This window comes from Poromitra crassiceps (genome assembly GCF_964638095.1).
Source record: "Poromitra crassiceps genome assembly, chromosome: 26".
Lineage (NCBI taxonomy): Eukaryota > Metazoa > Chordata > Actinopteri > Beryciformes > Melamphaidae > Poromitra > Poromitra crassiceps.
The window spans coordinates 3,811,694-3,836,030 of NC_139640.1; the positions used below are offsets into that span (position 1 = coordinate 3,811,694).

General features: G+C 42.9%; 1 protein-coding gene across 1 annotated transcript in view; it reads left to right on the forward strand.

Annotated features, from left to right (window-relative positions):
• Positions 1-24,337, forward strand: part of LOC310798896 (glutamate receptor ionotropic, kainate 2-like) — a gene marked incomplete at both ends in the record, with an annotated part of 373,179 nt that overhangs the window by 226,697 nt on the left and 122,145 nt on the right. The window contains 2 exons of the mRNA XM_083661456.1: positions 12,276-12,482; positions 22,309-22,532. Of these exons, the coding sequence (XP_083517582.1) occupies positions 12,276-12,482; positions 22,309-22,532 (431 nt within the window). The remainder of the gene's footprint in view (positions 1-12,275; positions 12,483-22,308; positions 22,533-24,337) is intronic.

Consider the following 24,337-nt stretch of genomic DNA (forward strand, 5'->3'; position numbering starts at 1 on the left):
ATTTTGTAAAAAAAAAAAAAAAAAAAAATATTAATATGATCGATAATCCATAATTGATCGTTAATTTTCCCCGATTTTCGATTATGGAAACTTTTCAAAATGAACATCCCTAGTAGGAACGAAGATCGACCGGTACATCGAGAGCTTTGCCTTCTTGCTCAGCTCTCTCTTCGTCACGACGGTGCTGTAAAGCAAACGCAATATACAGCTCCCGCTGCTCCGATTCACCGCCCCATCTCATGCTCCACTGTCCCCTCACTCGAGAACAAGACCCAGAGATACGTGAACTCCTTCACTTGGGGTAAGGACTCATTCCCTACCTTCCACAAATGAAATCGTTAAATTCATGATCACTTATTCATATTTAAATTATACTATTTCATTAGTTGCCTGCATGGTTTTCTCAAGAGTCATTGGAAAACATGATTATAACATTATAGTAGGCAACTATAGGATAGTAAGACAAGGCAAGTCTATTTGTAGAGCTCATTCCATTCAAAGTGCTTTACATCAAATGGATAAAAAGAAAAGAGCAGAGTGTCACAAGGTAAAAAGGTCACAGTGCAAAATTATTAACATATTTTTTTAACTTTGTGAAGTCATGTGCAGCATAATTATGTCTTAGATTATGCATTATTTTTAGTCAATTATGAATTCCAAATGTCCAACATTTTATTCTGGCGATTAGGTTGCTTCATAACCGGGGTTTTCACTGGGTCCGGGGTCCATTTTTTTTTTTTTTTATGTTATAGAGGCACTGCATGAAATAGGCCACGCCCATCACGGGGGAAAAGCCCTGTTCATTTCCACACACCAGCGTCATTTTCCTTGAATTAAACATAGCTAAAAGCTGTTGTGTGGTGGGGCTGTGCAGACAACAAATGTAAAAAATCGCCAGTTAAAGTTTTTTTTGTACTCCTGAGCAAAACAAGGAAGCCATTGAGAATTGGCGAGAAGAAAAATGTGGATCTAGCTGTCAAGAAGTAAGTTGGAGTGTTCATCTTCCGTATATACGATCTTTTTGTGCAACACGCAACCATGCACGTGACATAGGAGAACGCCAGGATTGGAGGGGGGGTTTCTGTTTTCCCCCGTCTTGGGCGTGGCTTCTGAATGATGACGCGTTACACAGTGTCTCTATAGCTCCATACAGTCACGTTTCAATGTTAAATGCATTAGATTGACTTCTGTTTGCAAAATTCCCAACCAAAACTATGTGAATATCTTCCTTTAATTTTGATTAAAAAAAAGGATCACTGGGTCGGATTGTTTAAAGACGTATTTCAAAACTCGCTACTGTATTTCCAAAGATGGCTGTGTTTCTCATGGGTCAATCCTCTTCCAGGCTGCCCCCCGCTCGCTGCACAGTGGCGCTGTGCATCGTGTCCACGGCGCAAATTACGATCCGATTCTTTTCTCAAATGTTGTCACAAACGAATTCCACACATCAAGAACATCCACAGTGCTTTGTATCTACGGTACATTGATTGCACTCATCTGTTATTGTCCCACTGTACCAAGATAGCCGCATGATGATGTAACAGAATACTATGAATATAGAATGCTAAAGGTCACGCCCACTTCCGGGTTAGGCCTATGCACCAAGGGATTTCATCCACCATAAAGACGTTCGTAAACTGCTTATAAAATAGTTTTACTTGGTCAAACCAAGTGATTTAGCTATATTGGATTTAAAAAAAATCCCCCCACATTGTTTTGTGTGTGTGTGTGCGTGTGTGTGTGTGTGTGTGTGTGTGTGTGTGTGTGTGTGTGTGTGTGTGTGTGTGTGTGTGTGTGTGTGTGTGTGTGTGTGTGTGTGCGTGCGTGTGCGTGTGTGTGTTGGTCCGAGTGAAGTGTGGTCCACACTAACTCAAATTAATAACTCATTAACTCAAATAATAACTGTCAAACTAGATGAATGACTTCAAAACCGTCATCTAGTTTGACAGTTATTGAGAGTTGATTTGAGTTAATGAGTTATTCATTTGAGTTAGTGTGGACCAGTGATGTCACTGGTCCACACTTTAACACTCAATAACTGTCAAATTAAATGACAGACTTCAAAACAGTTTACTGTTATACTACTGATGTTCTAATGATACAAAGCTGGTTGAAAATGGGCAGAGTGTTCCTTTAATGAACCATCACAACCAGCCAGGGAAACATGTAGAAGGAAGAGAAAGGAACGCCTCACCTGATCCTGTTATTAAGCGCCGGGCGTAAAAATAACAATATCTAGCAAATTGCTTGTCATTATTGATGGCGGGCCTCCTTTCCTTCCATGCATGCTGGGACTTGATTGGATTGCTGTTATTAGTTAAGACTCTTCTCCTGTAATTGCTGTATCAGGATTGAGTCATGGGGAGATGTTATGACGGCTGTGAGCAGACAGACAGAGGAGGGAGGGCTGACAATCATTAGCTTTGTTACAGTTGATTGATGCACACATTCAGCCAGCTTCTCATTTCTTATCTTCAATCATTTCCCCATGATGTCATCACTGTGGAGATCTTGGCCTATCAACAGATCTACTGTGGGCATGGAGGTGGGGTAGCTTTAGGCTAAATGGCTACTGCAGATGCCTACAGTATGTCTTATAGGGGCCCTTTACACGAGGACAGTTTCTGGAAGAAAAGACACAATAGCGTTTCCTTCACACCTTTTCCTTCACACCTTCTCCCTGTTTACATGAGCGCTGTTGAATTTTTAAAACGCCGTAATGTACATGCCAGGTCGCTAGGTGGCAGTGTGATCACCTTATTCTTTGCCCATACAAGGACGCTTCTGCATGACGTCATTTCGTAATCGTCTTTCCTGTTTTAAACACCAGGTAACATCAAAATCAGAGATGGACAGGCTTGTTGCCTCGTACATGGTAGAGGAAATGTTGCCAGTTTCAACAGTAGAACCGCCATTTTTCAGAAACATATTGAGCAAAATACAGATGGCAGAGAACGGACAGCCACCATCAGACAGGAAAAGTTTTGCAACCTACCTTATTACGATAGAGATTGTGCTAATATATGGGCATATGTAAGGTTTAATGTTGTATTGTTAACATGGCAAATTACGTGACAATGCATCTCAGGCGATGTTACGGAGTAACGCAAAAGTAATGTAACGAGTAGTGTAACGAATTACTTTCTCCAGGGAGTAATCAAGTAAAGTAAGGCATTACTTTTTTTGAAAGTAATGTGTTTACAACACGCTTTGTTGTCGTTGATATTCTTGGCTTGTAGCATGAGATTCGGGGGCTGTAACAGCTGAACTGCCGGGTAATTATGCACAAGAGGAGACGGTACAGTTTGAAAGCGCAGATGAAATATCATCAAAGTTGCCAACTGATTTGATCCTGTCGCCATCCACTGCTCATTACTACATTGAGTGACGACGAGCATAGACAGACCCGACGTGCTTACCCCATGCATCGAAACGGACAATATGTGGGTATTAACAATGATGTCTTTTGATATCATAAATTAATTTATAATTTTATAAATGTTATTAATGTTATTATAAATGAATTTGGGGTGCCTTGCCCAATCTTTTCTCTCAATCTCTCACCGTTGGTTGTAGGCTACTCACGGCTTTGAGTCTTTTCTTTTTTTCAATTTTTTTTTCAGTGTAGGTGTTTAGTATGCTAGTGTAGGTGTTTAGTATGCCAGTGTAGGTGTTTAGTATGCTAGTGTAGGTGTTTAGTATGCCAGTGTAGGTGTTTAGTATGCTGGTGTAGGTGTTTAGTATGCTACTCATCACAAACAATTAATTGGAGAATAATTTTACATGTGACTTTTATTTACTCCCATTGAGCAAGCTGTCAGTCAGCTATGAGGATGAGTTTAACGGTACAAACCTGCGCTCGTTCTGCGCTGCGCTTCAGGATCAAAGGTGTCTTCAATCACTTCGGGGGAAAGCGGCAGAGGAGGCGGCTTTCAGAGGAGATGCGAGGAAATGCAAACGAGCGTCGAAAATGTGCCTCATTCAGGAAAAGAGACAGATGTGAAAATGCATTAATTAGCCGATATGCATTAATTAGATCCTACTGACAAATAAGCATTGTAGATCATTAAGTTAAATGCTGGTGCAATCAAACATATGTTGTTAGTGTAACATTATATCCCTGTCGATTATCTACCCCATTTTTCGAATGTGTCTCTAGGAGAAACCGTTGCCATCAGCTGTTCATTTGCAGGACATTAACCATATTGTAACTGGAAATATAATAGAACGAGGAACCTCAATAGCCGACGGTTCGTTCTGTATTTCACACAATGGTCGTTTAGCTGTGCAAAGCTAAATGCTAATGACATATGAAGCTGGCTACTTCATAAATGAGTATAATACCTCACGAGGGAAGCTGTAAATGATGCTTTGTGTTGCATGGAATATTTACGAGTTTGTTATTTTAGAGCATCTTACCCACTTAGCATCTGCATTAAGAACGCTGGGTCAGTTTCATTTCTGCGAATAAATTAGCATTTAGAGATGGGGGTTTTTTACATTCCGTTTTTATTTACTTTTTTTTTTTTTTTTTTTTTACATCCCTGCATGTTTAAGCCAATGGGCAGCCTTCCATTTTTATTTTATAACTGAGACGCAAAATCCATTGGTTTTAATTTGCCAGAGAAGAATATGGATGATTTTACATCGGTTTCTTTGGTTGCAGCATGACTTTAATGAGGTTTGTTTTAAAGTTATCCCCTCTCTCTCTCGGTCTCTCTCTCTCTGTCTCTCTCTCTCTCTCTCTCTCTCTCTGTCTCTCTCTCTCTCTCTGTCTCTCTCTCTCTCTCTCTCTCTCTCTCTCTCTCTCTCTCAATCTCATATTCTCTCTCTGTCTGTCTCTCTCTCTCTCTCTGTCTCTCTCTCTCTCTCTCTCTCTCTCTCTCTCTCTCTCTCTCTCAATCTCATATTCTCTCTCTGTCTGTCTCTCTCTCTCTCTCTCTCGCTCTCTCTCTCAATCTCATATTCTCTCTCTGTCTCTCTCTCTCTCTCTCTCTCTCTCTCTCTCTCTCAATCTCATATTCTCTCTCTGTCGGTCTCTCTACCTCTCTCATTCTTTCTCTGTCTGTTGTCTCTCTTTCTCTCTCTGTCTCTCTCTCATTCTCTGTCTGTCTCTCTGTCTCTCTCTCATTCTCTGTCTGTCTGTCTGCCTGTCTGTCTCTCTCTGTGTCTCTCTCTCCTGCTCTCTCTTCTTTTAATTAAAGGTGCTCTGGCCTCCATGTCACTGAACGAGATGGGTTGTGTGTGTGTGTGTGTGTGTGTGTGTGTGTGTGTGTGTGTGTGTGTGTGTGTGTGTGTGTGTGTGTGTGTATTTCTGCGTGGAGTGGGCCTGAACAGACACAGATTAGACAGGCGGCAGGCACATCGTGTGTGTGTGTGTGTGTGTGCGCGCGCGTGTGTGTGTGTGTGTGTGTGTGTGTGTATTTCTGCGTGGAGTGGGCCTGAACAGACACAGATTAGACAGGCGGCAGGCACATCGTGTGTGTGTGTGTGTGTGTGCGCGCGCGTGTGTGTGTGTGTGTGTGTGTGTGTGTATTTCTGCGTGGAGTGGGCCTGAACAGACACAGATTAGACAGGCGGCAGGCACATCGTGTGTGTGGGTGTGCGTGCGCGTGTGTGTGTGTGTGTGTGTGTGTGTGTGCGCGCGCGCGCCTGTGTGTGTGTGCGTGTATTTCTGCGTGGAGTGGGCCTGAACAGACGCAGATTAGACAGGCAAAAGGCACATCGTGTGTGTGTGTGTGTGCGTGTGCCTGTGTGTGTGTGTGTGTGTGTGTCCATTTCACAGCTGGGCTACAGGTGTAAACTTCTAGTTTTCATATTTGGTAGCCTGGGTCATGTCCATAAGCTGGTTGTGAGAGGCCTTCAGATGGCTGGTCTACCTAAGAGAAGGGCCAAGCAGTTAGCGAGATATTGTTCAATATCTGCTATTATCGGCAGCCGCTCAATATGGAGGAGGTGCTGCTTTTTGTACCCATGAAGTGGATACTGACCGCTATCTTGCATTACAGTATAACTGTATATATCAACCTGCCATGTTATCATCCTGTGTGTTTCTTATGTGTATGCATTATTGTGGTTGCCGTCTAGGCACTCACACTGAAAAAAGTGTTACTAGGTACTCCACATGGTACATTTATAGTGTCCCTGTATAGGTATAACAAGACGACTATTCAGGTTGTGTAAATCACCCTTCAAGTCAAACTGTTAGTGGCTTAATAGGTTATCAGTTAACAAGTGACTTGTCTCTGTCATTCGGATGTTTTAAAAAGGGAACCTTGGGCACAGTGGACATCTACAAATTGGCAATAAAAGTGTAATCTCAAGTTTGACTAAAGGAGTTAGGATGTATGTATGTAAATTGATCTAAGTGGTCTTGTGTTTTTGACTAAAGTGGTCCTGACTGAACTGTAGGGGGGTCATTTTTTATATAACTCGCCCGTTTGGAGTAAAATAGATGATAGAAAAGGGGATGATTGACAGATCGCCTGTCCAGTGATCACGCCGCTTGCCGATCACGGACCAATAGCGGGCAGAGCTGCAGCTCTGGGAAACCCCCATCTCACGTGAGCTGCAAGGACTCAACCCCATTCCCTCCCACTCTGCTGACGAAAAATCAAGATGGCGACGGCCAACGTTATCCTTGATTTTCTAGCCCGCTTGTTTATATATTTAGACACATTATTTGCTCACAGACAATTCTCCAATGGACCTCCACATTACAAATAGCTTGCCGACGCTATGCTAGGAAGTGATGTTTCATAGGAAACTACTCTGAGGCCATTTACACCTGGCGTTAACATGTGGTTTCTGCCATCAGATTGCAATCAGATTGTATTTGATCACTTCAGCCTGATTCCATTTACACCTGGCGTTAACATGCATTTTCTGCAATCTGATTGCAATCTGATTGCAATCAGATTGTAGAAATGGTTGTCCTCTCAATCCGCATAAAGTTGGTGTATCCAGATTGAGAGGACACATTGCATTTACACTTGTGTTCAATGTGTACACAATGCATCCCTGACCCCCTCCGGAGGTGGTTTGGCCGATCAGATTGCAATCCTTCTTCAATGCGTTTTGGGGGTGTTTACACCTGGCATTTCAAGTGATAAAACACAATCTGATTGCAATCTGATCACAGAAAACGCATGTTAGCGGCAGGTGTAAATGGCCTCTATGATGACAGGAAGGTATTTTATAACGGGAAAATACAGTGATGAGAGGAGTTTTGGGGTCAGGCCCTTCTCAAAGAATAGCTCAGACTCAGCTGCTGCTCAAGGCCGAGGCGGTTGAGTGATAAATGGCCCTAAAGTGAGGCGAGCAGATTGGACCAATAAAAAGAGCCACATCCCTTTGAAAAGACAACAGCTTCTCCTACCTTCCCCCCAGCAAATCTAATAGAAAGAATAGCAGCGACGGTTGTCCCTTTGTCAGCGCTAATGCTCCTACAGAAGAAGAGCACCTGTATGGATTTCAAAACAATGCCATGTTCCTTCACCGCCCGAACCGTGGCTCAGTTACCATGGAGATGGTGCAGGAAAGCAAACACTGCTTCCAGCTTGGAGGTTAGATGATGGAGCGAGTGGGGAGAAGGTTGGTTCATTGATAATTAAGGCTGCGCGCTGTGTGTCTCTAAAAACCCGTGCTACACGCATTACAGTTACAAATCCATACAAATGTGTGAAGATTCGAATCGGTGAGAGGAGAAATTAATTGCGAAAGCAAATGAAATATGCAATTTCTTTGTAAAGTTTGTGGTTTGCAGATACCCTACCTACCTCCGAAGTAAAAATAAATTATTTAATTTGAAAACAAATTCAGCATTTTGTAGTTTTGTAAGAAATAATTAAGGGAATCTTTCAGTCATAATTTGTCTGCAATCTCAGTTTCTCATAAAAGAAGCAAGAACATCATTGTGAACTCACTCATTACATCCCCAACGCACATTCATATACTCTTCACTACACTACGTGTGTGTGTGTCTGTGTGTGTGTGTGTGTGTGTGTGTGTGTGTGTGTGTGTGCGTGTGCGCGTGTGCGTGTTCGCATGCGTGTATTCCTTGACATTCCAGGCGCCCTGGCCGATATTGATCTTTATGTGGACTTTCTGTTCTTTCATCAAAATTACATCAGTAACCTTAGATTAATTCCGTAACCTTGCAGCCACACAGGTAGAAATAGCATTCATGTACTGGATACAGTACGTTACGCAATAGAGACACTGCATGAAATAGGCCACGCCCATCACGGGGGAAAAGCTCCGTTCATTTCCACACACCAGCGTCATTTTCCTTGAATTAAACATAGCTAAAAGCTGTTGTGTGGTGGGGCTGCACAGACAACAAATGTAAAAAATCGCCAGTTAAAGTTTTTTTGTACTCCTGAGCAAAACAAGGAAGCTATTGAGAATTGGCGAGAAGAAAAATGTGGATCTAGCTGTCAAGAAGTAAGTTGGAGTGTTCATCTTCCGTATATACGATATTTTTGTGCAACACGCAACCATGCACGTGACATAGGAGAACGCCAGGATTGGAGGTGGGGTTTCCGTTTTCCCCCGTCTTGGGCGTGGTTTCTGAACGATGACGCGTTACGCAGTGTCTCTATACTTACGTGCAACGGTGTCAACGCACGGCAAGGGAAATAATGACGGTGGTGAGATTGCAAGTTGTTAAAGGGACAGTTCACCCTAAAATCAACATTTTCCCTCTCAGCTTTTAGTGCTATTTATCCATCTAGATGGTGTTGGTGTGAGCTGCTGAGTTTTGGAGATATCGGCTGTAGAGAGAGGAAAATACATTTGAAGAACTCAACAGCAAGGTAGACGTTGTTGAGAGCAGTTTCATGTAGGAACAATTTTCTTTCAACCTAACGACTCCCACTATAGCTAGCTGCAGTTTCATGTCGGAACTACCTACAGCTAGTGGGTGTAGTTGGGTCGAAAGAAAATAGCTCCTACATGAAACTGCTCACAACGAGTTCTGTGTGCCCTTTTCACAACTAAACAGTAAAACATGGATTTTTATATCACTGCCTTTTAGTAAAATTGTGATAACATAATATGCAGTTACTATGAACACTTCCAAAGGCACTGTGAGGTGTGGTGTTTTTGTAGTTGACCTCTGATCCCAAACGTCACCCTCGAGCTCATTGCTGTGGCGTTTCAGTAGAGATCACCTGTCAATCAATGGTGTGGGCGGAGCTTGTGTTTTGTGGTGATGCGTTTCTGTAGGTGGCGCACTTTTCTCTGTCCTGGCTATCGCTACAGATGCGCGCGAGCACAGCAGTGAGGAGGAGCTTATACATCAACTTTATAATATAAACTTACTATAATTAATGATTGACATTGCATTCTATAGCAGAAGAACAGAAGGGCCCACAAAGATCGGGTTGACAAATGTTGCTTATAAATAGCAATGGAAATATATTCCTATATGCTTCTATATTGCATTACCATGATATATTGACTCGATTTGATTCGATTTGATTGCACTTGCAACCTTGCGATTGCCGTTAGTTATCTTCCTACTTCTTATCTCTGTATATTGATGTAACCGCTACGCTGTATACAGACACTAAGACAAATTCCTCGTATGTAACTTGCATACTGTGGCAATAAAAGTGATTCTGATTCTGATTCTGATGTGATCCTTACAATACTCAATCCAGTCAGATTCCCTTCATCGCGTGAAATGGCAAAATCCTCTGAACACTCATGCAACACCAGATACAACAGCAACGGGTATACAAACTGCTTTTTTCCCCTCATGCAAACATCCCATTGCCTGTGTCACGCGCGGCGCTACCAGAATGTGTAAAAAGCTGTTAGCAGCAATCACTCATGATGTTTTGTTTTAATCGCCACAATTATATGATAAACAACACCTGTTTGATAATATACATTTTGACGATGTATTGTACCAAGAGAGACGTGCGAGTTGTGGGGCTGGGGGGGGATGGGAGAGAGAGGGGTAAAGAAAGACAGATGGCTTGTGGTGAGCTGAGGTAGTGGAGGGTGGAGGAGTCTTGGCGGGAGGGAGGGGAGAGAGGAGGCAGTGTGACATCAGTAATCTCCCCCAGCTGTTGATGCCCGACAGAGGGGGGGACATGCGCCAGCTTTCGCTCTCTCTCCTTGTGTCCGTCTATCAGCATCTCTTATCTTATTGACAAAGTACCCCGCACGCGCTGTCCTGAAAGCTCGGCTCGGAGGAGCACAGAGTCATAGATATACGCCTGGGGGGATTATCCCTTCTTATGGGCATGCCTCGCTTTGCACCCCGCCCTACAGGAGTACCTCGCATAGTAGGACGAGGACTGCAAACGCTGTACGCTCGAATCCCCACCTGAGCCGCTGTGTGTTTGGGCGGCCGCGGCCAGGGCCAGTTCCAGAACAAGATGACTAGGGATGCATCCTAGATAGGAAGGGGTGCACATGCATGGGCCAAAAATTTGACATGTTATTTTACTAAAGATAATGCGTTTTACCATCATTTCAGGTAGAATGATACCAGCCAAGCAAGAATATTTGAAGCGTTTCAAGTGCTTTACTGAAATATTTGGACCATATAATGATAATACAATTATCTCAACCTTAAAAGGTTACATATAGGTGCCAAAAAGCCATACATTCACATCAAAGAACAAAGAAAAACAACAATTATAATTCATTAAACAGTAAGTGTGCAGCTGCAGCATTTTTTTTTTTTTTTTCTTTACTTTTCAACTGAGCATGCAGACAATTAAAATAAGGGTGCAATGCGTGCTTTTGCACCCCTGTAAAACCGGGCCTGGCCGCGGCTCAAAAGGCCTATCTCGCACATCAGACACCCCCGCTCAGATAGGCCTTAAAGATGCCAAGTGCCCCAGAGACTGATCTACAGTAGGGGTGGGGGGCGATATGGCCCTGAAATAATATCACATTATTTCAGGGTATTTCTGCAATAACGATATTCTTGACAATATGACAAAATACTGAAAAATATGTTATTAATTTAAAGAACTAATTGCAACAAAATATGTCTTAAAATACATTTGAGATGTCAGCATAAATAAATAATCAAAAGGAGGGCTGTCTTCACTTGCAATTAAAGAGTTTGATAAAGAAAAGAAGAATAACGTTTCGGTACGCAGACCTTCATCACATTCACAATAGGTTGAGGCCATGTCTCGTCATAGACGCTGGTTTAGCTGGCTCAGCCGGGCTGGGGGCGGGGTCAGGGTGGGGTAAAAACCCCCGTTCTATCCATTCAGCAAAGTTAGAATTTAGCTGATAGCCCAGCCCAGGCAGACACGATCGGGGATTTAACCACCGCAGTAAACGCACATCTTAGCAGACGTCTTGTGTTCTGCTCTAGAACCCCCAAACCTGTAGTTTAGAGCCGCAGCACCGTCTTTTGGTGAGTCAGCCCATGAGATATATGGGCGGTTTTACCCCACTCATGCGCCAGCCGTTTAACATTTTGTGGGCGTTCCCAGACATGCGGACTGTCTCTATCGGATGAAGTGAAGACAGTGTTGCCGGAGTCCTCCTTTTTATTATAGTCGGTGTTTGTCCTCCTATGTTTGTTTTAGGTGTGCAAAAGCTCTCCTCCTTCAAGCATAAATCAATAAAAAACAGTTTGCCTTCAAATATTATCGTGGTTTGTTGTACATGCTCATTTGTAACCAAACCACTCCCACACTATTGAAGCCACTCCCCTTTCTGGAATTAACATGCTTGTTGTCAGTGGTGGGCAAGTTACTTTCAAAATGTAATATACTACATATTACTAGTTACTTTCATTTGACACTTTCTGTGTAGAGTAACTCATTACTTATTACACTACTTTTGCATTACTTTCATCAAAATAACAGCAGCAGCAGAATGACATCCGAACCATCCCGAAAAATAATTTCAACCACCTTGAAATCAGTGTAAACAGTCCAAAATTCTAAATGTTATTATTTTCCTTTCTTATTGTCATCTATAGTGGTTATTTGCATAAAAACACACAGTTTGATTAGGAAATGATTGTATCTTTTTGAAATATGTGCTTTGATTTAATCAAATGTAACTCAATTTGTAACTTGAGTTACTTGACAAAGTAACTGTTATAATATTACTGAAATCCTACAAGTAATAAGTTATATTATTGAGTTACTGCTCAAAGTAATATATTACATGTAATATGTTACTTTTGTAATGAGTTACCCCCAACACTGCTTGTTGTTGCTGTGAGTACATCACACCGTTACACACTTGGCTGATCCCCTCCGATTCCCCCCCCCCCACACCGACAGGAGGAGCCGTACGTGATGTTCAAGAAGTCGGACAAGCCACTCTACGGGAACGACCGCTTCGAGGGCTACTGCATAGACCTGCTGAGAGAGCTGGCCGCCATCCTGGGCTTCAGCTACGAGCTCCACCTGGTGGAGGATGGGAGGTACGGCGCGCAGGAGGAGACCACGGGGCAGTGGAACGGCATGGTCAAGGAGCTCATGGACCACGTGAGTCAACCAATCAGGGGCGTAGGCAGAAATTCAATTATGGGTGGGCCTGGATCAAATTGGTGGGGCAATTGCATGCCGAAATTTTGCGCGGGAAGCGCGCAAAATTCCTAGATGTCATGAAGTCGTCATGCATTAGACTCTGGAGATGATGTGCCCTGCGTTTTTAAGCTACAAAACCATTAGCTAGCAAGGCAGCAGCAAGTTTGCCTCTAGAAAACAAACAATTAATTTTTATTTATTTTTTTGGGTGGGCCAGGGCAAGAAGTGGCCTACCCAGACCCACCCGTAGAAACGCCCCTGCTCCCAATGTCAAGGATCTACGATGCCGCATGAACACTGCAGAAAACATCCATCTGAACAAATCATTTAGTCTCATATTCAACCCTCACATCTTCTTTTTCTCTATTTTTCTCTAGTTACGTGGGCGTAAAACACCACTGAATGACCATGCAATTTGATATAACTGTTAACCAGTTCGAGTCACGCTCTTTCCATAAAGCCCACCAGCTTTGATATCTGTATACTATAACAATATTGTGACTCTAAACCAGGGGTCAGCAACCTTTTTGGTATGAAGTGACACTTTTGCAAATGTTCTTGTCCATCAGTGTGCCACACCAAGATGAATGACTCGCACATCAACATTTAAATTGCCAACAGATTTGCAATTTTATTCCATCCAAAAAATCAGGACATTCAAATGTCACGTCTGACTTGAACTTCAGTAATAATCTAAAAAATCTATATTAAAAAAATTATATACACAGTTGCCATTGCAGAGTGTTGCAGTGCAAATACCAGCAAAGGTCAAAACTGTACTGAATTATTGGTCTTCAACAATAACCTAAAACAAAAATAGATAAAATATATGCACAGCTCCCGTACAGTTTTTCAATGAAATCCACTCTCTTACAAAGTGTTCACCCCCCCCCCCCCCACACACACACACACACACACACACACAAGGCCGGATTAACCATAGGGCCAACGGGGCAGGTGCCCCGGGGCCCTCGGGGTGAAGGGGCCCTCCAAATTTTTTTTTTTTTTTTTTTTTTTTTTGTCGGGCTCATGTTGGGCTCCACAGAACTATGACACAAATCTAAGACCAATCAGGACAAAATAAAATGTGTTTCCAAGAAGATTAAGTCTGATGATTTAGTCTCATTGGATGCCTGTGGGCAGGTGGTGACCAGGGGCGCGGGAAGTGGGGGTGCTTGTGGTGCTGCGGCACCCTCTGCTGTTTTGTATTGGAAATGTAATGTCAATTATTTTTTCATCATTGTAAAGCCACAGCACAGTGAAGAGGATGTTAATGTGAAGATTAGCCTCTTCCTTTTGCTCTCAGAGTGCATCAGATTCATGCATTTTACTTTAAAATGTACAAAATGTCTTTGTCCAGGGGGGGCACAGCCCCCCCTAGAAACCCCCCAGTCAGACTAATATCTTTATCCTGCTGGTGCTACCTCTTTGCAAAGCCTAGAATCGTCTATGAGTGAGTGAGAAACTGAATCTCAGAAATGGAATAATAACATAACAGTATAATACTAATGTTTATTTAAAATGAGATATTCCTCTAAATATGGCGAAAAAACATCCAAACATCCGGACGATGGGTAGGGGGGCCCCTGGGAGCTTCAGTGCCCCGGGGCCCCTGGGGGTGTTAATCTGGCTCTGCACACACAGACACACACACACACACACACACACACACGGACTGTCGGACTCGCTGTGTCAATGATGATTGGCACAAATGAGGTCGTATTCGTCTTTTTTACGTGCGTCAATTTCGGACAAAGAGGAACGAACAGGAAAGCCTCCTTAATGTATTCGCCATCGGTGAACGGTTTGCCATGTTTTGCAATGCAATGAGCGGTGGTGGTTTTTAGCAGTGACAAAGGTTTTGAGGGTGTTTGTTTCCTGTACCTGGACACGGAGCGTTTAACAGATTCAGCCCTGTCTGTCTCATCCTTGAAGACGTTCTCGTGTTTCGTGTCAAAGTGGCGTTTAACACTTGTCGTTCGGCACACAACACTTTCCAGACATAAGGTGCACACAGCACAGTCATTCTTATGCACAAACCCCCAGTCCTCTGTCCACGATTGCTGGAAATGCCTGCATCTTTTAGCCAGAGGACCTGCCATTGTTTGTCTTTAGTGCGTAGCACTATCTGAGTTCTGCTGCTGGTCAGCTGTGTATCTGGAATGTATGGAACGCAAGGAGGCAACCAATCAGAGGCAGCTAAGTACACTGTGGTGCTACCGTAAAGACCCTAAAAGGCCGCGCAACTGCAAATGGTTGTGAAATAGGTAATTTGGCGCATCAACGTTTCTACAAAAACACTCACATGCTGCTGTGCGCTGGCACTGGTTAACCCTTCGCATGCCAGAGGTGACACGCGTGTCATAGGTTGCCGACCCCTGCTCTAAACTCTAGTTTTTTTTACGGATCCTTTGCGCTGCCGTTTGCGCGCCTCTCATTGCTATCTTCCCAGCGTCTTAAGCTATCGTCTGCCTCCACCGTCCAGTTTTGCACTGGGGTCTAAGCGCAGACGCAGGTGTAGGCGTGGCCCAGGCGTGTCCGTGGGCCTCTAGCCTATCATCTCCCACCCGCAAGTGTCATTTTGCGCTCTGGTGAAGATATACCGTCGGTATGTTCCGAGCGCAAAGAGAGGTTTGGGCATTCCCCGTGCCAAAATAGGCGTTCCAGCGCAATGTGTTAGAAAAAATGGCCTTGCGTGCCCCACTACGCCAGGCGTACGTACGCCTGAGTGCAGACCGTATTTGCCGGGCAGTGCAGGAAATTTACGCACGGCATGGACGCCTGCACACACTCTTCTCTCCTCGGAATGCCACGTTGATTTTCAACTATAGCCTACATTGCAGAAAAAACACACCTTGATTTAAAAATGAGAATTCGTTTGTCATGGTTTTATTAGGCTACATAATTCCCGACCATACAGGTCTGTGGTGTGAGGTAACAGTAGATTGCTTTTGAGAAAGTTGTGATGGTGTTGTGCCAAGCTGCCTCTCCCCACCCTGTGAGCACCATGGCCGGCCCCAAAACACCCAGGGCACCGACCCACCCCCACCCCACCACCCAGCCTGCCTACCCGTCCAGCTCCCACCTTCTCCGGGGAAGACCCCCCTCCAGCACCCCGGGCTACACACAGACTCCCGCCCCGCCAGACCCTCGTTCCCCTAATCCAATTCAAAACGCAAATCACTTTTTGGCACAACACCCGTAGTGTCCGGCCCGTACAGTAACCTCTTTCCCTGCAATTGCACGCATGCAAGACCAGCTTCTCCACAGCGCGGATGGCGTGACCGCAGTCAATGGCTTAACCAGAGTGGACAATTCTGACAGGCTAGGCTAGAAGTAAAATTTCACACATTCCTACCCTATTAAAGAAACACATATTTTTAGAAGTGTAGGCCTATGTTATAGCCTATATGAACGAAACGTCTAATTACAGTAAGCGCACGCTTTGGTACATCGCTGCGTAATTGCGCGGCGGCCCTCTCTCTCTTCTGTTGAGTGATCTCACACTTGTGAATCCTTTATGGGCATAAACACGCCTATGGAGGTTTGCGCCGAGATGACGTGAAGCCCAGCGGCCCGACACGCCCACAATTAGGACTTTGCAAAACGGGCATAACGCAAAATGACCACCGTTGCGACGATAGGGCCCAAAGAGTTTAACCAAGACAAGATGGCAAAGCTGTTCTCTGCGGATCCAAGGATCAAGAAGATGCAGTGATGGGGTGCTGCACTGCACCGAGACATACTGTGCGGGAACGAACGAAAGAAAGAAAGAAAGAAAGAAAGAAAGAAAGAAAGAAAGAAAGAAGGAAAGAAAGAAAGAAAGAAAGAAAGAAAGAAGGAAAGAAGGAAAGAAAGAAAGAAAGAAAGAAGGAAAGAAAGAAAGAAAGAAAGAAAGAAAGAAGGAAAGAAAGAAAGAAAGAAAGAAAGAAAGAAAGAAGGAAAGAAAGAAAGAAAGAAGGAAAGAAAGAAAGAAAGAAAGAAAGAAAGAAGGAAAGAAGGAAAGAAAGAAGGAAAGAAAGAAAGAAAGAGAGAAAGAAAGAAAGAAAGAAGGAAAGAAGGAAAGAAGGAAAGAAAGAAAGAAAGAGAGAAAGAAAGAAAGAAAGAAGGAAAGAAGGAAAGAAAGAAAGAAAGAAAGAAAGAAAGAAAGAAGGAAAGAAAGAAAGAAAGAAAAAGAAAGAAAGAAAGAAAGAAGGAAAGAAAGAAAGAAAGAAAGAAAGAAAGAAGGAAAGAAAGAAAGAAAGAAAGAAAGAAAGAAAGAGAGAAAGAAAGAAAGAAAGAAGGAAAGAAGGAAAGAAAGAAAGAAAGAAGAGAGAAAGAAAGAAAGAAAGAAGGAAAGAAGGAAAGAAAGAAAGAAGGAAAGAAAGAAAGAAAGAAAGAAAGAAGGAAAGAAAGAAAGAAAGAAAGAAAGAAAGAAAGAAAGAAAGAAAGAGAGAAAGAAAGAAAGAAAGAAGGAAAGAAGGAAAGAAAGAAAGAAAGAAAGAAGGAAAGAAGAAAGAAAGAAAGAAAGAAGGAAAGAAAGAAAGAAAGAAAGAAAGAAAGAAAGAAGGAAAGAAAGAAAGAAAGAAAGAAGGAAAGAAAGAAAGAAAGAAAGAAAGAACGAAAGAAAGAAAGAAAGAAAGAAAGAAAGAAAGAAAGAAAGAAGGAAAGAAAGAAAGAAAGAAAGAAAGAAAGAAAGAAAGAGAGAAAGAAAGAAAGAAAGAAGGAAAGAAGGAAAGAAGGAAAGAAAGAAAGAAAGAGAGAAAGAAAGAAAGAAAGAAGAAAAGAAGGAAAGAAAGAAAGAAAGAAAGAAAGAAGGAAAGAAAGAAAGAAAGAAAGAAAGAAAGAAAGAAGGAAAGAAAGAAAGAAAGAAGGAAAGAAAGAAAGAAAGAAAGAAAGAAAGAAGGAAAGAAGGAAAGAAAGAAAGAAAGAAGGAAAGAAAGAAAGAAAGAAAGAAAGAAAGAAGGAAAGAAGGAAAGAAGGAAAGAAAGAAAGAAAGAGAGAAAGAAAGAAAGAAAGAAGGAAAGAAGGAAAGAAAGAAAGAAAGAAAGAAAGAAAGAAGGAAGGAAAGAAAGAAAGAAAGAAAGAAAGAAAGAAAGAAGGAAAGAAAGAAAGAAAGAAAGAAGGAAAGAAAGAAAGAAAGAAAGAAAGAAAGAAGGAAAGAAAGAAAGAAGAAAGAAAGAAAGAAAGAGAGAAAGAAAGAAAGAAAGAAGGAAAGAAAGAAAGAAAGAAAGAAAGAAAGAAGAGAAAGAAGGAAAGAAAGAAAGAAAGAGAGAAAGAAAGAAGGAAAGAAGGAAAGAAAGAAAGAAAGAAAGAAAGAAAGAAAGAAAGAAAGAAGAAGGAAAGACGAGGCGAGGTAGCAACTGCCGCTCCTGCATTGAGAGAACAGCGATGCGTTGAGAGCATAGATTCTGTCTCGAGTAGTTTCCCCTACAGAGCTTATTAAAAACACACACACACACACACACACACACACACACACACACACACACACACTCACTCACACACACACACTAACGCACACGTTCTGCCCACAGTGTAGAGATCATTAAGCTTGACAAACTAAGTCCCAGTTAGGAGAAACTGCACGGGGCAGAAAAATAGCAGGCGTTGCACAGCCAATAGTCAATATCTGACCCCATTAAAAGCAGCAGAGTCTCCCTTAACGCCGTAAGACGCGTCTGCTCGTCTGGTCTGTGTTTGATCAGCCAGTGATTGGCTTGTCGTGACAGAGATCCTGCTCTTTCCACGGGCGAAAGGCTCAATCCCCCCGATGAGACGATGTCGAGCGCGGGTGTTGCAGGGTCCACGCATGACTTAGACAGACGGTGATTGCAGGAGACGTCAGAGGCCTCAGAAGTGTCGGGAGGAGGAGACTCACGGGGAAGAAGTTCAGCTGAGGAGGAAGTGGTGAATTGAGTTGGAAATATCCTGTCAAAAGAATTTAGCAAAATGATATTCGGGTCCGTCTGATGCTCAAAGCAGAGGACAGTAAACACATCTAGATTTATTCAGCAGCTGATTTTTTTTATTTATTTTTTGCCTGGAGCACTTTTAATTAATACACAGGACAAGATGTTACAGGTCGCCATTGTGAATAAGAATGTGTTCTTAATGACTTACCTGGTTAAATAAAGGTAAAAAAATATATATATATATTCCATGTGCCAAAATCCGAGGTAAAACACATTTAGAAGCCCAATCCAGATTAAAAACAAGCCAACAAACAATATAACAAACAAGCTAACAGGCTAACAAGCTAACAAACAATATACAAATCACCAGTTACCTACCCTAGCCAACAGCAGTATGAAGCATGTCATTGGGGGTTTTCAAGTGGGCACCTTCCTTCACCGATGTCTCGTTCAATTTCGTTAATCCAGCGTCCTGGAAACTAATAACAACTACCCAGCTGGTTAGCTCTTCTAGCAGACAAATACAGTGTTGTGGACCAAGAAAAGGCTTGCCAGATATTTACAATACATGTCCCAGTATCCATACTGCCTTTATGATCACTGTTACAGTAACGTAAATTCAACAATTGCATCCTATTTCTCCACCAGCAGCACTTTGACTTCTAAGTTCCTACACATTGTTGCTATGGACGGTATGTGAAACGGCCAGCGTCTCCATCAGTGCAAGTGGTTGTCTGGGAAAAGCGGGTTCACGTCACCTGGAGCTTTTCTGAAAAGTTGAACATCTTTCAGCTTTTGAAAGCGCTCCGCTGTGAAAACACACAGCGGCTGCCTTTTGTGCACATTGTGGCCATCTCCCGTTGCTTTTAATGAGGAAAGGAGATGCTGGCTCTCAGAAAAAAAATATGCTATATGGACACACAGCCTTAGTTGTTCAGATAGGTTTAGTTGTATAACTGGGATTATAAAACGGCTCTCTCAAATCAAGCAATCTGATTGGTTCACAGCCATTGTATAAATCCAATAACCCATGGCAACTCTCTTACTAAAAGCCTTTGGTTACCTCAAATGACAATGTAAAAAAAAACTAATGGCGGAGACAGCTGTCAGATCCTTGTGAATCGATCTTCGCTTATAACTTTACTAATACTTCGCAGAAAACTATGTTTTGTACAAGAATAGACGCGGGCTAATGTCTTCTTTGCAAAAAAAAGGCTGTTAACCCCGCATTTAACCCCGCATTTAACCCCGTAACGTTAGTTGGTGTCGGGCTTTGCAGAAAGCACTCAGCTTCTCAGCAAGCGCCAGGATTGGCCAATGTCAACTTCAGTCTCCAGAACGATCCAATCAAATCACCCGCACGTTCTTGCGGTCCCGCCTTACAGTAGTGTTTCAACTGACTCTATCAGAATGCCATGCCAGTCGGACTTATAGTATTATTATTATTATATTATTATACTTGGAAACCGTTTTATAAAAGCAATATAGCACTCAAGCTGCGTGGTGTTGTGGCATATATCCCGCTGATAAGCTGTTATCCCACGAGGCCGCAGGCCGAGTGGGATAACAGCTTATCAGCGGGATATACAGTATATATTCTCCACAACACACTGGCTCTCATGCTATATTGCTTAAATATACAATACCCTGCCTGATATCAGACATGGGCTACTTTTTCCATATATCACAATTGTGATCACTAAGCTCATTCGGTGCAGTCTAGTGATATATGGCAACCTTCATGGGACAAAAAGGAGATCTCTTTGAGAAATTCACCATTTGACCTCGTTGTGAATGTTTAGCATTTACGGTCACATGACAGCCTGAGATTTATGAACTGTCAGTGTTTTCACCCCAGATATGGTAACATGATTGGCTGGACAGGTTGTACATCCTCTCTATAACTCATAGGCACAAGTTTAACATAAGCACGACTTCAATGCAATGTCCAAGGAGGAATAACACCATACTTGAATAACTGTGGAAAGGGCATTTCAATGTTGATCAGATATCAAACTTCTTACAAATATTGTACAATGCACACAGGTACACAAACAATCTGACTCTACATTCAGAGTGGACATCGAATGCAGTCAGAGGAAGGAATGACGTGGACACAACTTTGTCATGTTGCATGCACGTGACATTTTTCCAACTTGAGAGAGACATTTAGTCTGACTGAATCAAGTGAAAGTCAATCAGCTTCAAACAGGACTCTATCCTGGTGCATGTAAATGCCCCCCCCCCCCCCCCCCCCCACCTAATGTTACAAGGGGGGGGGACAATTTCTTGACCAATGACATCTACAAAAAAACGTTATTGAAAGTTTAAGATTTCCCAGAGAAGAAACTGGCGGTGCTGCTGCCAAGCCCAGAGTAAAATAATTAAAATGCAGTATGATAGCATAAAACATGCAATGCTGAAGCAGAATTTTATCTTATCTAATCTACAATGTCTCGTGAAGAACTATGTCAAGCAAACCACTAATCACAATGGGCCTATTCACCTTATGTTCAGACCTTACAGTGGGCCAAATTCTTCCGGGTCCGTCTAACACTTCCGGCGGTCACGGCGCCAAATATGAAAGAACGTCATGAAGAAGAGAGTTGTTTTTGTAGCGGACAGCGCAGGGGGTAAAATAAAGAACGTAGCCTACTACTTTGAGCTCGGTACACAGCAAGCAAGCGAGTATCCACTGTTAGCCAGGTCAGATAACGTTATCGTCGACAATGACGAGCACTTTCTTGTAAAACATACCTGGACTCCAACAAAGAAAGCTTCAGAAGGTCGAGCCACTTACGTCTATAAGACCCGCACACGTTAACGTAATTCCCTGGAATGCGAGACTTAACGAGCCAGTTACATGGTATTGCATTCTTAGACATTGCCGTTTGCTTTTATTTGGTATGTTACATACAATTGGCTAAATTATTAGTTAATTCAGAGTTAGATTATATTGGAGCAGCCAGCCATTTTTTTTCTTTTTTTTTTGCCGGAAGTCGTAGGACGGCCAAAGAACCGGGTCAAATGGGCGTGGCTACATAAGGTGAATAGAAAGATGTCAACCAAACTAGAGCCCGACCGATATATCGGTCCACCGATATTATCGGCCGATAACCGATATATCGATTTAATTCCCTTTCCTTTGTTATTGTCATCTATAGTGGTTATTTGCATAAAAACAAATAAGTTTGATTAGGAAATGATTGTATCTTTTTTAAATATGTGCTTAGATTGAATAAAATGTAACTCAATTTGTATCTTGAGTTACTTGAGAAAATAACTGGTATAATATTACAGAAATCCTATAAGTAATAAGTTATATTACTGAGTTACTGCTAAAAGTAATATATTACATGTAATATGTTACTTTTGCAATGAGTTACCCCCAACACTGCCCGTTTCACACTTGACACACGATAGACGTGTGCCCGACCAGCGCACAGGCATCTCAAAAGGCTATATAGAAATCGCTGATCTCCTCACTGATGGTCTCATTTGTGGATGTAGGTAAGATGTGAGGCATTGGTATTACATTTAGCCTGTTTCATAACCAGTTTAAAGTTCCTCGTTGCTGCTTTAACCATGAATTTGAATAATTTTGTGTCACATGTCTCTGATGAGTGTTGTTGGCAAACTGTTCCATGTGTGGGCTGCACTTAGCAGGAACTTTAAATAACAAGTGGTTTGTTTTAGCAGGGAGAGTGTGCAGTACTTGACAGACAGAGAGAGAGAGAGAGAGAGAGGGGGGCGGGGTGGCTTTAAATTTCTCGCTAAGTGCCTCGGGACAGACTGTGTAAAGACCCTGTTTTCTTAATTTGATTGCTTCTAAATGTGCTTCCTGATATACGGTCCTATCCCTCTTCCCTCCTCTGTTTTGCTGTTGACAGAGAGCTGATCTTGCAGTGGCCCCGCTCGCCATCACCTACGCCCGCGAGAAGGTCATCGACTTCTCCAAGCCCTTCATGACGCTGGGGATAAGTATACTCTACCGCAAGCCCAACGGAACCAACCCCGGGGTCTTCTCCTTCCTCAATCCCCTCTCGCCCGATATCTGGATGTATATTCTGCTGGCTTACTTGGGTGTCAGTTGTGTGCTGTTTGTCATAGCCAGGTAACATGTCACTTTCTAGCGATTGCAAGCTTAGCACATATATAGGCCCCTTTCACGACTGTGTTGTCACTCCGTTCTTACACAGTCCCCTTAAACGGTACGATCGTTAGGAAAGCCCACGAATTAAAGTCTCAAGCCGAGGTGGGGCCAACGATGCTCAGGTCTTACAAGTGTCACAGAGAAATTTCAAAGGTACTCACCGACGTTGTCTTGTAATCTTGGGCGGTCAGGGTTGAAAGCTCGATTTTAAATCTATTTCTAAAGAAACTCCTCGAGTTTTGGTCGGCCTATTGCAACAATAAACATGAAGCATATTAAGGTGTACGGGACCGGTGTCCAGCAGGGGCCGATAGCGAGCACCGTGATGGCTGGAAGGAAATATATTCAAAATATTGATTAGCAACTGCCAAGCTTTCAACCCTGACCGGCCAAGATCACAAGACTCTTCCTTTGAGTTTTCTCTGGGCTTTCTTAACCCATCGATACCTGATGCAGCATTTGTGTGTGTATCCCTTTAAGACGGTCTTAAAGGGATACGCACACAAATGAGGGATATACACACAAATGCTGCATCAGGTATCAATTGGTTAACGATGGTATAAGGGACTGTGTAGGAGCAGAGTGACAACACAGTCGTGAAAGGGGCTACCTTGCCCATCTGACTAATAACAGGATATCTGTAATTACAGTTGAAGCTCATCACTCGGTGACAAAACCGACATTAATCGATGGTCGTGTGTCATAGCCCAGAGTCACCTGCAGCATCTCCATGCAATCATTTTATGCAATTCATCCATAAAGGCTCAAAAGGATATTTGCCCGATTTCTCAATTGGATTAATTCATGCAAAGACTCAGTTTTTTCTTCCAGTTCAACTAGACTTACAGGGTTCCCACAGTCAGAAAACCTGGAGAAGTCATGGAATTTCATGGGATTTTGTAAAATCGTGTAAAGTTGAGGAAAAGTCATGGAATTCTGTTGTGTGTAATGAAATTGTTACAGTAATCCTCCATAGGTTGAGGCCACGTCTCGTCATAGACGCTGGTTTAGCTGGCTCAGCCTGGCTGGGGGCGTGGTCAGGGTGGGGTAAATTCCCCCGTTCTATCCATTCAGCAACGTTAGAATTGAGCTGATAGCCCAGCCCAGGCAGACACGATCGGGGGATTTAACCACCGCAGTAAACGCACATCTGAGCAGACGTCTTGTGTTCTGCTCCAGAACCCCCAAACCTGTAGTTTAGAGCCGCAGCACCGTCTTTTGGTGAGTCAGCCCATGAGATATATGGGCGGTTTTACCCCACTCGCGCGCCAGCCGTTTAACATTTTGTGGGCGTTCCCAGACATGCAGACTGTCTCTATGGATAACCGTCCATGTAATGTAGCTGTTGACGTCAATCCAACATAATAAGATGTGTGTCCTATTTGTCCAGTGTAGTCATATTTTTCGGATTTTGATTCAGTCCGCGTCTCACTCGGGAATTATGGATCCTTGAAAAGTCATGGTAAAAGTTTTGAAGTCTTACGCATGAAAATGTGTGGGAGCCCTGCTAGAATTTGACCAGATTGGCACTTGGAAAGGCTGCTAAGTTATTCCTTGCCTGTTTTGCACACACTCTGTGATCCAGAAATACACAGGAACACAAACCGTAGGACAGAGAAGTTATATCAGCCACGTACGGATGTGTGTGATGTGTGTGTGTGTGTGTGTGTGTGTGTGTGTGTGTGTGTGTGTGTGTGTGTGTGTGTGTGTGTGTGTGTGTATGTGTGTGTGATGTGTCCACCTCGATGTGAACGGCTCCTGCCCCC